The sequence below is a fragment of the Bufo gargarizans genome, chromosome 1, assembly GCF_014858855.1.
Source record: "Bufo gargarizans isolate SCDJY-AF-19 chromosome 1, ASM1485885v1, whole genome shotgun sequence".
Taxonomy (NCBI): domain Eukaryota; kingdom Metazoa; phylum Chordata; class Amphibia; order Anura; family Bufonidae; genus Bufo; species Bufo gargarizans.
In genome coordinates, this window is record NC_058080.1 from 492056784 (window position 1) to 492070060 (window position 13277).

Sequence of the window (13277 nt, forward strand, 5' to 3'; positions counted from 1 at the left end):
ACTCCTTTCCGCTCTGCGGTCACAGGCCGATCAGTGGCTAACCCCGCTCAATTTGACAGTTGGTAAAGTGGTGTGCGACAGCGGTGCCAATCTGCTGAGTGCGCTAAAACAGGGCAAAATTACACACGTGCCATGCATGGCACACGTCCTGAACTTAGTCAGGCAGTCATTCGTTGCCAAATACTCCAGGGTCCAGGACGTCTTGTGGGGGGCCAGGAAAATCTCTGGCCATTTTAGATCTTACACGGCCATGGCTCGCCTTGCTGACGTTCAGCGGTGATACCTCTTGCCCGTCAGACATCTGATTTGTGATGGCCCGACGCGCTGGAACTCCACCTTGTATATGCTTGATAGGCTGCTCCAGCAGAAATGTGCTGTTAACGACTACCTGTATGAACTCTGCGGCAGGACAGGTTCTGGGGAGCTTGTTTTTTTTTCCACCGTGCCAGTGGCTGCTCATGCGTGATGCATGCAGACTTCTGCGGCCATTTGATGAGATCACCAAACTGGTCAGTCGCAGCCAGGGCGCCATCAGTGACATCATACCTTATGCCTTCTTTCTGGAGTGTGCATTGCATCGTGTCATTGATCAAGCCGTCGAGGAGCAGGAAGATGAGGAAGTCACAATGCTGAATGAATTCCCAGGGGGGCTACTCCATCTGAGACAAGTCAGCAGGAGTCTGAAGAGGAGTCAGAGGAGAATGGTGTCTGGGGGGAGGAGGAGGAGCAAGAAGAGCAGGGTTTTCTGGGATCCCTGGTGTTGTCCATGGATTGGGGGAGGAGACAGAGGACGACATTCTCCTGGGCGATGAGCAGGAGTCAGGCCGCTCCAATTTAGTGCCAATGGGGGCCTTCATGCTCCAGTGTTTGAAGAGGGACCCCCATATAAAAAGCATAAAGGGCAAGGACCAATATTGGGTGGCAACATACTTAGACCGCCGGTACAAACACAAAATGGTGGACATGTTACCAGCATCACAGAGGGCTGTCGGAATGCAGCATTTCCAGACCTTGCTAAGAGAGATGCTGCATTCTGCTGTTGCAGGCTCTGGCAGAGGAATTTCCACCCACAGAGAAACAGTTGCGGGTACCAATCCTACCGCGCATGCAAGAAGAGTGCGGTTTGAAGATATGTTGGTCACTTCGGCTATGAGATCATTCTTACAGCCAACCCATCGACAGCCGCCCTCCGGATCCAGCCTCAGGGAACGCCTAGACTGACAGTTGTCTGACTACATCGGGTTAATGGCTGATGTGGACGCTCTGAGAAGCGAGGAAGCCCTTGACTACTGGATGTGCAGGCTTGACCTGTTGCCAGACCAGGCACGATTTGCCGTGGAACTCTTGGCTTGCCACTTGTCCAGTGTCCTGTCCGAAAGGACGTTCAGCACAGCAGGCGGGATTGTGGCTGATAAGCACACTCGCCTAGCTCACGACAGTGTGGACTACCTCACATTTCTAAAAATGAATGAGGCATGGATCTCGGAGGAATTCAACACCTGTGACAATCACGCTTAATTGAATTTCACCTATTACCATTGTTTTTTTGTTTTTTTTCAAGAGGGTGGATTTTGTTAGCCATGTTTTTAATCCAATTTTATATTTTTAGTTATTTTAAATATATGTATTTGACATGTATTTGTACTGGCCTGCAGTAAAATTTATATCCAATGATCGTCTAATATACCTCCAGCCATATAATCACTTGATGTTTTCTGTCCGGTGATGCCTAATGTTTGGGGCCTGTACTCCACTGGCCTGCAGTAAAATTGACCGTCTTATATAACTCCAGCTACATAATGACTTGATCTTTTCTGTATGGTGAATGCATAATTTTTGGGACCTTTAATGTAACTGGCCAACAGTAAAACTGTTATACGGTGACCTCCAGCCACATTATCACTTGATGTTTTCTGTCCGGTAAATGCCTAATGTTTGGGGCCTGTACTCCACTGGCCTTCAGTAAAATTTATATCCAATAACCTTCTAATATACCTCCAGCCACATAATCACTTGATATTTTCTGTACGGTGAATGCATAATTTTTGGGGCCTGTAATCTAACTGCCAACAGTAAAATTGTTATACGGTGACCGCCTAATGTACCTCCAGCCACATAATCTTTTCTGTACGTTGAATGCATAATTTTTCGGGCCTTTAATGTAACTGGCCAACAGTAAAATTGTTATACAGTGACTGCCTAATGTACCTCCAGCCACATAATCACTTGATGTTTTCTGTCCGGTGAATGCCTAATTTTTGGGGCTTGTACTCCACTGCCTTGCAGTAAAATGGATATCCATTGACCGTCTAATATACCTCCAGCCACATAATCACTTAATCTTTTCTGTCCTGTGAATGCCTAATGTTTGGGGCCTATACTCCAGTGGGCTATTTTTTACATTGATCCCCCTCTGGTATGTCACTGTCCGTGTTGTGGGACGATTTGTGCACTTCTAGCAAGTATTCGGTGGCTGCAAATATGACCTGAAGGTTTTTCAGGTTCGCCTGCCAATAAAGTGAATGGGGCCCGCCGCGAACTTGCGGTTTGCGAACATTTAATCGCGTTCGCAAATCGTCCTGGCTGGTGTTCGTCCATCACTACTGATCAGCTTCCCTATTTAGCTGGGCTGTGGATCCATCCCTGAGCTTTGAGGTTTTCTAGTCTTTAGCAACCAGAGAAGGTGTGATCTCTTCTCTGACTACCTGTGTACTGTACCTTTCCTGTCTATCGGTTCTGCCCCTTGTCACCTGACCCGACCTTGGAACTGCTGCCTGGACTACAGATGTACTCAGCCTGCCCCAACCTTGGAATTTCTATCTGAAATGCACACATACTCAGGCTGCCCTGACCTTGGACTTTGTTCAGATTATGACTTTTAACTAAGTCTTTGTTGCTTCGCACCAGTGTCTGTTACCCCGTGGGTCAGCTGTACACCAGGGTTAATCTAGGAGGTAGTGGCCTGCCTGGTTCCTTGCAGCGAAGTCCAGATCCTGGACAGGGGTAAAGGGTGAATACCACGGAACCACCAGGACAACGCCCTTATGGTTAGATCAAAGTCAAACTGGTTAGTTGGCACAGTGGGTCCACACCCTCAATCTTTTATACTGATAATGTGACCTAATTCACTGATTGCTCTGCCCCCTTAGATGGATTGTGCCAGGTTCAGCACCTTCAATGATGTAGCAAGATATTCTGTCTGCTGATCATGCGTCCTCCACCACTGATTACCTCACCCCTTTCAGGTGAGGTTTGTCCGTATGACAAACGGAGTGACGGATCCGTTCTTGCAATGCAGTTGTGAGACGGATCCGCATCCGGATCCATCTACAAATGCTGTCCATTTGCATGCAGATTGCCTGATCCGGCAGGCAGTTCTGGCGACAGAACTGCTTGCCGGATCACTCTGCCGCAAATGTGAAAGTAGCCTTAACATACAGTATGACAGATATCATGTATTGCAAATGCAGATGTATTATGCCGTTCCATTATACTGTACATGTTGATGTTAATGACTTCTGAATAATTTCTTACCAGCTATATTTTTATTGGTTTTGCATTCAGGTTCCTAGAAGTCTTTTTGATCTATTGTCATTCTGCTAATCAATGGTTAACAATAGAGAAATACATGACAGGAGAATTCCGAAAGTACAATAACAACAATGGCGATGAGATCACCCCAATCACTTTACTGGAGGAAGCACTGCTGTCGTTTTCTCACTGGACCTTTGAGTATACCAGGGGAGAGCTACTTGTTCTTGATCTGCAAGGTAAGGTTAGCATATGGGCTGAAGTCATGGAGAGAAGAATGTAGATTTATTTTATCAATATATGCCATTCTGAGATATTTATTTGGTTTCTTGGTGGGGCAGTATCCATAATCATTTTTCCATTTCTTAGAAACATTTTGTAAAGTTGAAAACCTTTTAATACCAGATACCCCTTTAGTGAAGCAATCAAAGATGGGATTCAGAGATTACATACCTTCTGTTTGGTTGTGTAAAGGGAAGCATGGGATGAACTACAGCCTGTTTAATAGTCCAGAGCTGTATTCACAGTTCTACCTTGTAGTCAGGCAGTTGTGTTGCTTACATCAAATTACCAAATATAGCCTGATCATAAGAGGTTACCCAGAATACAAGCCACTAGAGCATGTTCAATTTGCCCATTGTTCAGGGATTAATGCAAATTCACTTGTGTATGAATTGACTTTTTATCATATTTTAGGGAGAATTCTGTCTGTAAAATCCCTATCTATAAACTGACCCTCTTCAAGAAGCTTTTTCCAGAGGAAAGGCGTGCTCCCAGCCCAAATTATACATGCATGCCTAGTTCTCATTTTTCCAAAGATTCTCAAGTGTAACTTTTGAAGGTGTTATGGATGCCTTTCCAGAAAAAAAACAAAAAACTGAATTTTCATTTTTTTCTTGTTGGTCGCGTTAAAGATTAACTGTCACTTTAGTGTTTTTTTTTTTTTTTATAATAGTACAGGTGAATATAAGTACACCAATCCCGAAAATGTAGGTCCCATGTCCCTGTCCTGAAAGAGCGGCAGACCTAGCATCCATCCTACTGCTCCATTCATTCACTAGGAGACTGCCGGAGATAGCTGAGTACAGCGCTGGACAGTCCCATAGAGAATTAGGGGGTAGCTTAAATACAGTACTTGGCACAACCTCGTTAAGCAGGAGCTGGCACAATCATTGTAAAAAAAAAAGGGGCTTCAAACAGTTCAACACCTTCAGCCTAAGGGTCCATTCACACGACCGTGTGTACGGATCCGTAGCAGTTTAGCAATTTTGCGGAAGGTCTGCGGATCCATTCATTTCTATGGGCCCTCAATAGATGCGGACAGCACACCGTGTGCCGTCCGCATCCGTTATTCTGTACCACGGCTCCTCAGAAAAGATAGAACATGTCCTATTCTTATCCGCAATCAAGAATAGGCATTTTCTATTATGGTATTATGGTTGCGGCCAAGTGTGGTCCTCAAATTGCGGAACGCACATGGCCGGTGTCCGTGTTTTGCAGATCCGCAAAGCACTACGGCCGTCTGAATGGGCCCTTACTGTGACCCACCTATTGTAGAACATTTGCCTCTGGAGAACACTGAAGGTTGTGTATTTTTACTTGAAAAAAGCATAAAAATGTAGAAATGATTATTATTTACCAGTGCTAATATACATCACAATTACTTTAATGGATCCCTACATTGCCTAAGAAATTGTGTATAAAACAACGTCATACTTCCTATAGTCAGTGAAAGTTTTATATCCCTCGACTTTCTCACGTCAAGTTCTGTACTGGATTACCTCCGATATACAGCAGATGTCCCTGTCTCTCTTTGGAGGATTTTACACTATGGTAGCTTTATCTGGCTTTCCATATTTAAACCCAGTGTGGCTTTCTACAATGATTCACTGTGCACAATCTCTCCTGCAAGCCATCTATTGTCTATGGGGCTTTGTATCAGAACAACACCGTTTAGTGACAGAGCAGGAACAGAGAAATAGAATTTGTATGATTTAAAATCTGTACATCGAATATATCAAAATATAATGTTTTTCTTTTAAGGTGGAATTATTCTGTTCACAGTAGAAGCTCATTTATAGTTTGGCGATGTAATTGAATGCGCTGCATGGATGTAAAATGCTGTACATTTCCAAGGAGATCTCAGTTTGTTTTGGCAAAAATGTCTTCAATGATTTTTTAAATATTCAATGAAAACAAGCTGAATACAGAACTGTACTTGTATCTGGTATATGTATGAGTACCTAGTGAATGATATCAGTTGTAATGGAGAGGACGATCAAATATTAAGTGTATGGATAGATAGATAGATATGAGATGGATAGATTTACGGTATTACACTTATGAATGTTAGAAGGATATTAGAAAGATATGAGATATTACACATATGAATGTTAGACAGTGGCGTCCCTACAATGTAGGCAGACCATATGAGTCCCGCACTGAACATCTTCTCTACCCTGAGGGAACACACTGCATTTTCAAGCAGCCACCGCTAGGTGGATGCTATGAGATAATTACAGCTTCTATCATAATGGCATAAATTCCTATGCAGTGAGCTCCCCCTAGTGGTGGCTGCCGGCAGTCAGCTTTGTAATAGATGGGGAGCAGGAGATTTATCAACGTATCTGGTGTACATTATAATTTTTTTCAAATTTTTTATGCGCAGAACGAAAGGTCGGATCCGGCTTTGCAGTAGTTTTAATGCTGGATCCGGCACGAATACATTTCAATGTAAATTAATGCCGGATCCAGCATTCCAGCAACTGATCTGGAATTTTGGACGGAGATAATACTGCAGCATGCTGCGCTATTTCCTCCGTCCAAAACGCCGTTCAGTGACTGAACTGAAGACCTCCTGATGCATCCTGAATGGATTTATCTCTATTCTGAATGCATGGGGATGAAACCGATCAGTTCTTTTCCATTATTAAGCCCCTAAGACGGAACTCAGTGCAGGAAAATAAAAATGCTAGTGTGAAGGTACCCTAAGGCACACCTGTGCAATATTCATGCTGTCTTATAAGCACCTTGATATGCCACACCTGTGAGGTGGGATGGATTATCTCGGCAAAAGAGAAGTGCTCGCTAACACAGATTTAGACCGATATTTGAGAGTAATGGGTCTTTTGTGTATGTAGAAAATGTATTAGATCTTTGAGTTCAGCTCATGCAAAGTGGGAGCAAAACCGAAAGTGTTGCATTTATATTTTTGTTCAGTGTGTGTATATATATATATATATATATATATATATATACATACAGTACAGACCAAAAGTTTGGACACACCTTCTCATTCAAAGAGTTTTCTTTATTTTCATGACTATGAAAATTGTAGATTCACACTGAAGGCATCAAAACTATGAATTAACACATTTGGAATTATATACATAACAAAAAAGTATGAAACAACTGAAAATATGTCATATTCTAGGTTCTTCAAAGTAGCAACCTTTTGCTTTGATTACTGCTTTGCACACTCTTGGCATTCTCTTGATGAGCTTCAAGAGGTAGTCACCTGAAATGGTCTTCTAACAGTCTTGAAGGAGTTCCCAGAGATGCTTAGCACTTGTTGGCCCTTTTGCCTTTACTCTGCGGTCCAGCTCACCCTAAACCATCTCGATTGGGTTCAGGTCCGGTGACTGTGGAGGCCAGGTCATCTGGCGCAGCACCCCATCACTCTCCTTCATGGTCAAATAGCCTTTACACAGCCTGGAGGTGTGTTTGGGGTCATTGTCCTGTTGAAAAATAAATGATGGTCCAACTAAACGCAAACCGGATGGAATAGCATGCCACTGCAAGATGCTGTGGTAGCCATGCTGGTTCAGTATGCCTTCAATTTTGAATAAATCCCCAACAGTGTCACCAGCAAAGCCCCCCCACACCATCACACCTCCTCCTCCATGCTTCACGGTGGGAACCAGGCAACCAGGTCCATCCGTTCACCTTTTCTGCGTCGCACAAAGACACGGTGGTTGGAACCAACGATCTCAAATTTGGACTCATCAGACCAAAGCACAGATTTCCACTGGTCTAATGTCCATTCCTTGTGTTCTTTAGCCCAAACAAGTCTCTTCTGCTTGTTTCCTGTCCTTAGCAGTGGTTTCCTAGCAGATATTCTACCATGAAGGCCTGATTCACACAGTCTCCTCTTAACAGTTGTTCTAGAGATGTGTCTGCTACTAGAACTCTGTGTGGCATTGACCTGGTCTCTAATCTGAGCTGCTGTTAACCTGTGATTTCTGAGGCTGGTGACTCGGATGAACTTATCCTCCGCAGCAGAGGTGACTCTTGGTCTTCCTTTCCTGGGGCGGTCCGCATGTGAGCCAGTTTCTTTGTAGAGCTTGATGGTTTTTGTGACTGCACTTGGGGACACTTTCAAAGTTTTCCCAATTTTTCGGACTGACTGACCTTCATTTCTTAAAGTAATGATGGCCACTCGTTTTTCTTTACTTAGCTGCTTTTTTCTTGCCATAATACAAATTTTAACAGTCTATTCAGTAGGACTATCAGCTGTGTATCCACCTGACTTCTCCACAACGCAACTGATGGTCCCAACCCCATTTATAAGGCAAGAAATCCCACTTATTAAACCTGACAGGGCACACCTGTGAAGTGAAAACCATTTCAGGTGACTACCTCTTGAAGCTCATCAAGAGAATGCCAAGAGTGTGCAAAGCAGTAATCAAAGCAAAAGGTGGCTACTTTGAATAACCTAGAATATGACATAATTTCAATAGTTTCACACTTTTTTGTTATGTATGTAATTCCACATGTGTTAATTCATCGTTTTGATGCCTTCAGTGTGAATCTACAATTTTCATAGCCATGAAAATAAAGAAAACTCTTTGAATGAGAAGGTGTGTCCAAACTTTTGGTCTGTACTGTGTGTATATATATATATATATATATATATATATATATATATTATATAGATATGAGATAATTAGATAGATAGACAGATTATATAGATAGATAAATAGATAGATGGATAGAAGATGGATTTCTAGATAAATAGCTATTAGATAGATATGAGATAGATAGATTATATAGATAGATAGATGTTAGATGGATAGATAGACAGATAGATAGATTATATAGATAGATGGATAGAAGATGGATTTCTAGATAAATAGCTATTAGATAGATATGAGATAGATAGATTATATAGATAGATAGATGTTAGATGGATAGATAGATAGATAGATACTTATTTTCTTGTTTTATCTACAGGTGTTGGAGAAAATCTTACAGACCCATCTGTTATTAAACCGGAAGACAAGCAGTAAGTTTAATCTCATTTTACAAACTGCCACTCAGAAAACACAAAAGCTGATGTGACATGCAATAGCGATTGTCCATCTGTGCTCATCATAAGGGGGTTTCTCTGCAGATTGCTACATTTCACATGAGAGACAGTTTGTCTTAATCCCCAGTTAAATAAGTCAGAGATATATAAGGGAGTATTCTAACTGGAACAATGGTGTGCCTAATGACATAGAACAGCTATACTATATTTTCTTATTATTTGATAATTTAATAACACTACCACATACATTAACGCAGTAGATGTGTAATTATAAGTTATTATTTTCCTCTTCGTTGCTGCAGTCGCTGTCCCGTTTTATCCTCAGCTTTTTATTTCATGAACATTATTTTATTTGTGGGGAAAACAAGTGCTGTTCAGTGAATAGAAATCCACAGCCTCGTGGGAACTCTCATCTGGTGTCTGAGGTATAGATGTGTCTGTTCCCCGGGATCTCTTTGAGCTGGAGATGAGCTGTTGTTGTGTATATCACTTTATTATTGTACTAATTAAGTCGTTTCCACTTGTGTTGCATGAAATCACAATGTTCCCAGGGAGTCTGCACTTTCTTGCTAAAGACAATGCTCATGTCAGGAATGAGAACACTGGTTTCATGTGCAATAAGCCATTTTGGAGATCAGTCAGTTACTGGACCATGTGAGCCCCATAAAATGCATTTATATCAAGTGTGACTGTTCAGTGTGAAACTAGTGATGTGTTAGTTTTAGATTTATGGGTTGTTTTGTCTTTGTCTAGTATCAAAAGGAACCAACACGTATATATTAGGGGATTTCATATACTGCAATTTCTTAAAAAGTCGATGTGGCTGCTACGCCAAATTTAACGTAAAAATTCTGTTTGTGACTAATTACTTAGTCACGAAGTGCATTTTTTTGTAAGTAGTGAGTGCAATGACAGGGAGCTGCGATTGCGCCGCACTCCATCATTGTAACCCCCCCCACCAGATACCACGTTTATACATGCCTGCAGCATCTGAGAGTAAAAACTGTGTAAAAATTTACAGAAAAAAATAAATAACTCATACTTGCTGCCTCCATTTGCTTGCGACGGGCCCGCAACCGCCATCTTGCTTGAAGATCTGACGCAAAATCTCGTGCGGCCCGAGATGATGTCATCACGCCGTCAAACATCACCATGCACGGGGTTTCGGACGAGATTTTCAAACAAGATGGCGGCAGACGGCCCGTTGCAAGCAAATGGATCAGGTAAGTATGTTTTTTTTACACTATTTTAGATTAAATAGATTTGCTACCACGAAGCACAAGAAAATTCAGCTTCGCAGAGAATTGAATTCATCCTGAAATCGGATTCGATTTGCTCAACTCTAACTGCATTGTTCTAGTATGCATATATTATCTACGTTTAGGATCAGAATGGTTCCAATAACAGAGCAGCAAAATACAGGCTGTGTTAGAACAGTTTGTCTTTCATAGCAGAATACAGGCTACCATAAATAGTGATCTGTATTCTGCTTACTACTTGCAGAGAATGAATGGATGAAGTTTATTCATAGGGAAGGGATTATTATAATCAAAACATATCACCAAATATACTGGTATGGCAATTCCCTATTATAGAAACTATATGGTCACATTTGATATAAATAATTCATAAAATAAACAAATCATTACCACATTCAACCCTTCCTTTGTAAAACCAGGCTATGCCTAGGATTAAGGGGTTTGTCCTACAGTCCTGATCAAAAGTTTAAGACCACTTGAAAAATGGCAAAAAATCATATTTTACATTGTTGGATGTTAACAAGGTTCCCAGTAGAGCTTCAACATGCAACAAGAAGAAATGAGAGTGAGACAAAACATTTTTTGAGCATTAATTAATTAGTTAATTTTAAATAACGATTAAACTGAAACAGGCTGTTTTTCAGCTGATCCAAAAGGCAAAATCTGTGCAAAGAGTTGGATTCATTGTCATTTTCTGTCAGGTAGTCACATGTTGTGATGGCAAAGGCAAAAAAACTCTCCCTTTTTGAACATGGTCGGTTTGTTGAACTGCATAAGCAGGATCTCTCACAGCGCGCCATCGCTGCTGAGGTAGGACACAGTAAGACAGTCATTTGGAGTTATGGAACAAAAAAGTCAAGTGGAAGACCCCAAAAAATTTCACCAGCACTGAGCCGGAGGATTCAATTGGCCGTCCGTCAAGACACTGGACGATCCTCGACCCAAATTAAGGCCCTTACTGGTGCTGACTGCAGCCCCATAACCATCAGACGGCATCTGAGACTGAATGGCTTCAAAAACAAAAAACATCTACAAAGAACTCGTCTCCTTGAACGCCACAGAACTGCTCGTTTGGAGTGCACCAAACATGGGACATTCAAAGGTGGAAGAAAGTTTTATTCTCTGAGAAAAAATTTAACCTTGATGGTCCTGATGGTTTCCAACGTTACTGGCATGACAAGCAGATCCCACCTGAGATGTTTTCTATTCGCCACAGTGGAGGGGGCGCCATAATGGTCTGGGGTGCTTTTTCCTTCAGTGGAACAATGGAGCTTCAGGAAGTGCAGGGTGGCGTCAAATGGCCGCTGGCTATGTCCAGATGTTGCAGAGAGCATTCCTCATGACTGAGGGCCCTCGTCTGTGTGGTAACGACTGGGTTTTTCAACAGGACAACGCTACAGTACACAATGCCCGCAGGACAAGGGACTTCTTCCAGGAGAATAACATCACTCTTTTGGCCCATCCTGCGTGTTCCCCTGATCTAAATCCAATTGAGAACCTTTGGGGATGGATGGCAAGGGAAGTTTACAAAAATGGACAACAGTTCCAGACAGTAGATGGCCTCCGTGCGGCCGTCTTCACCATTTGGAGAAATGTTCCCACTCACCTCATGGAAACGCTTGCATCAAGCATGCCGAAACAAATTTTTGAAGTGATCAACAATAATGGCGGAGCTACTCATTACTGAGTTCATGTTTAGAAGTTGGATTTCTGTTTTGGTGGGGTTTAGTTTTTTTGGAGGTGTGGTCCTAAACTTTTGATCAGCTGAAAAACAGCCTGTTTCAGTTTATTCGTTGTTTTCATTAAATTGAATGCTCAAAAAAGGTTTTGTCTCACTTCCATTTCTTCTTGTTGCATGTTGAAGCTCTACTTGGAACCTTGTTAAGATCCAGCCATGCTAAATATGATTTTTTTTTTGCAATTTTTCAAGTGGTCTTAAACTTTTGATCAGGACTGTATGAGAGAAATTTAGTTTGGAGCCTCCATGGCTATGGTATGTTTCTGCACAAAGAGTGGAGCTCTGACCTATATAAGGATATATTAAAGGGTAACTGTCATGTTTTCATAAAAAAATCAATTTTTAGCACATGTTACAGCTGCAGCAGCATTATGCATTTAAACATTTACAATATGAAGACCTTCTCAAGATGGCTCCTCTGCCAGTTCTATGAGGACAAAACTGCTTTCCCTCACTTCCCATTCGCACTTGCTGTAGCCAGCAGCTCCCTGCCAGCCAATCAGATTGGATTACTGAGAGACACGCCTCCATACTCTGAAGCCTAATGCAGGCATGCAGTATGGAAGACCGACAAAAAAATAGGTGGATGGTCTTCGGGATATAATTTTTGAAACTGCTCACCCTCTTTATTTGGACTTGTTAGCACAACAGTCAGTTTTGCTTAAAGGGGTTTTCCAAGGGTTCTTTGCTCATGACCTCTTCTCAGGATAGGTCATCAGTATCTTATCGGTGGGAGTCAAACACCCCAGACCCCCGTCGATCAGCTGCTTGATGAGGATGCAGTGCTCAAGCCTCCTTGCAGCTTACCCTAGGTCAGTGATGTCATGTTCATCGGTCACGTGGCCAAGGTGCAGCTCAGTCACATTCAAGTGAATGGGGCTGGGCTGCACACCAAGCATAGCTGCTATCCAGTGGATGATGCTAAGATTGTTAAGAAGTGCTGCGGCCCTCTTAATTGATCGGTGGTGGTCATGGATGTTGGACCCCCAGTAATAAGAAACTGATGACCTACCCTTAAGGTATGTTCAGTATAAAACATTAAGAAAACCCTTTTAATTTTTTTAATTCACTCCAATCAAAGAAAGCCCCTCGTTATGCATAAGTATTGCAGTGTATTATATCAGCAGTCAGAAGTTTGCATGTTTAAGTTTCCAACTGGGACTTAAAGATTGCTGCATCCATAAAGACAAATATTATAATTTAGCTTACAAAGTGAATGCTATAAAAACAAGGCCATAATGCTTTTGCTTTGATCACCTTGACTCCAAAGAAATGGGATAAAAATCACAGTCATATACAGCCCAGAATAGTAGTACCAATGAAAACTACAGCATAAAAAGTGTTAATAAATTTGGCATAATCGTACTGACCTACAAAATGCCACAATATTTAGCTCTCACACGCTGAAATCGCTCCATATGTGGCAGGTGACAGCTGTATC

General features: G+C 42.0%; 1 protein-coding gene across 2 annotated transcripts in view; it reads left to right on the plus strand.

Moving 5' to 3' along the window:
- The window catches only part of TRPM6 (transient receptor potential cation channel subfamily M member 6), a 220812-nt gene that overhangs the window by 189499 nt on the left and 18036 nt on the right, over window positions 1–13277 (plus strand). For both annotated transcript variants that reach the window (XM_044287801.1, XM_044287808.1), the window contains 2 exons: window positions 3565–3770; window positions 8764–8815. In XM_044287801.1, coding sequence (XP_044143736.1) covers window positions 3565–3770; window positions 8764–8815 — 258 coding nt within the window. The remainder of the gene's footprint in view (window positions 1–3564; window positions 3771–8763; window positions 8816–13277) is intronic.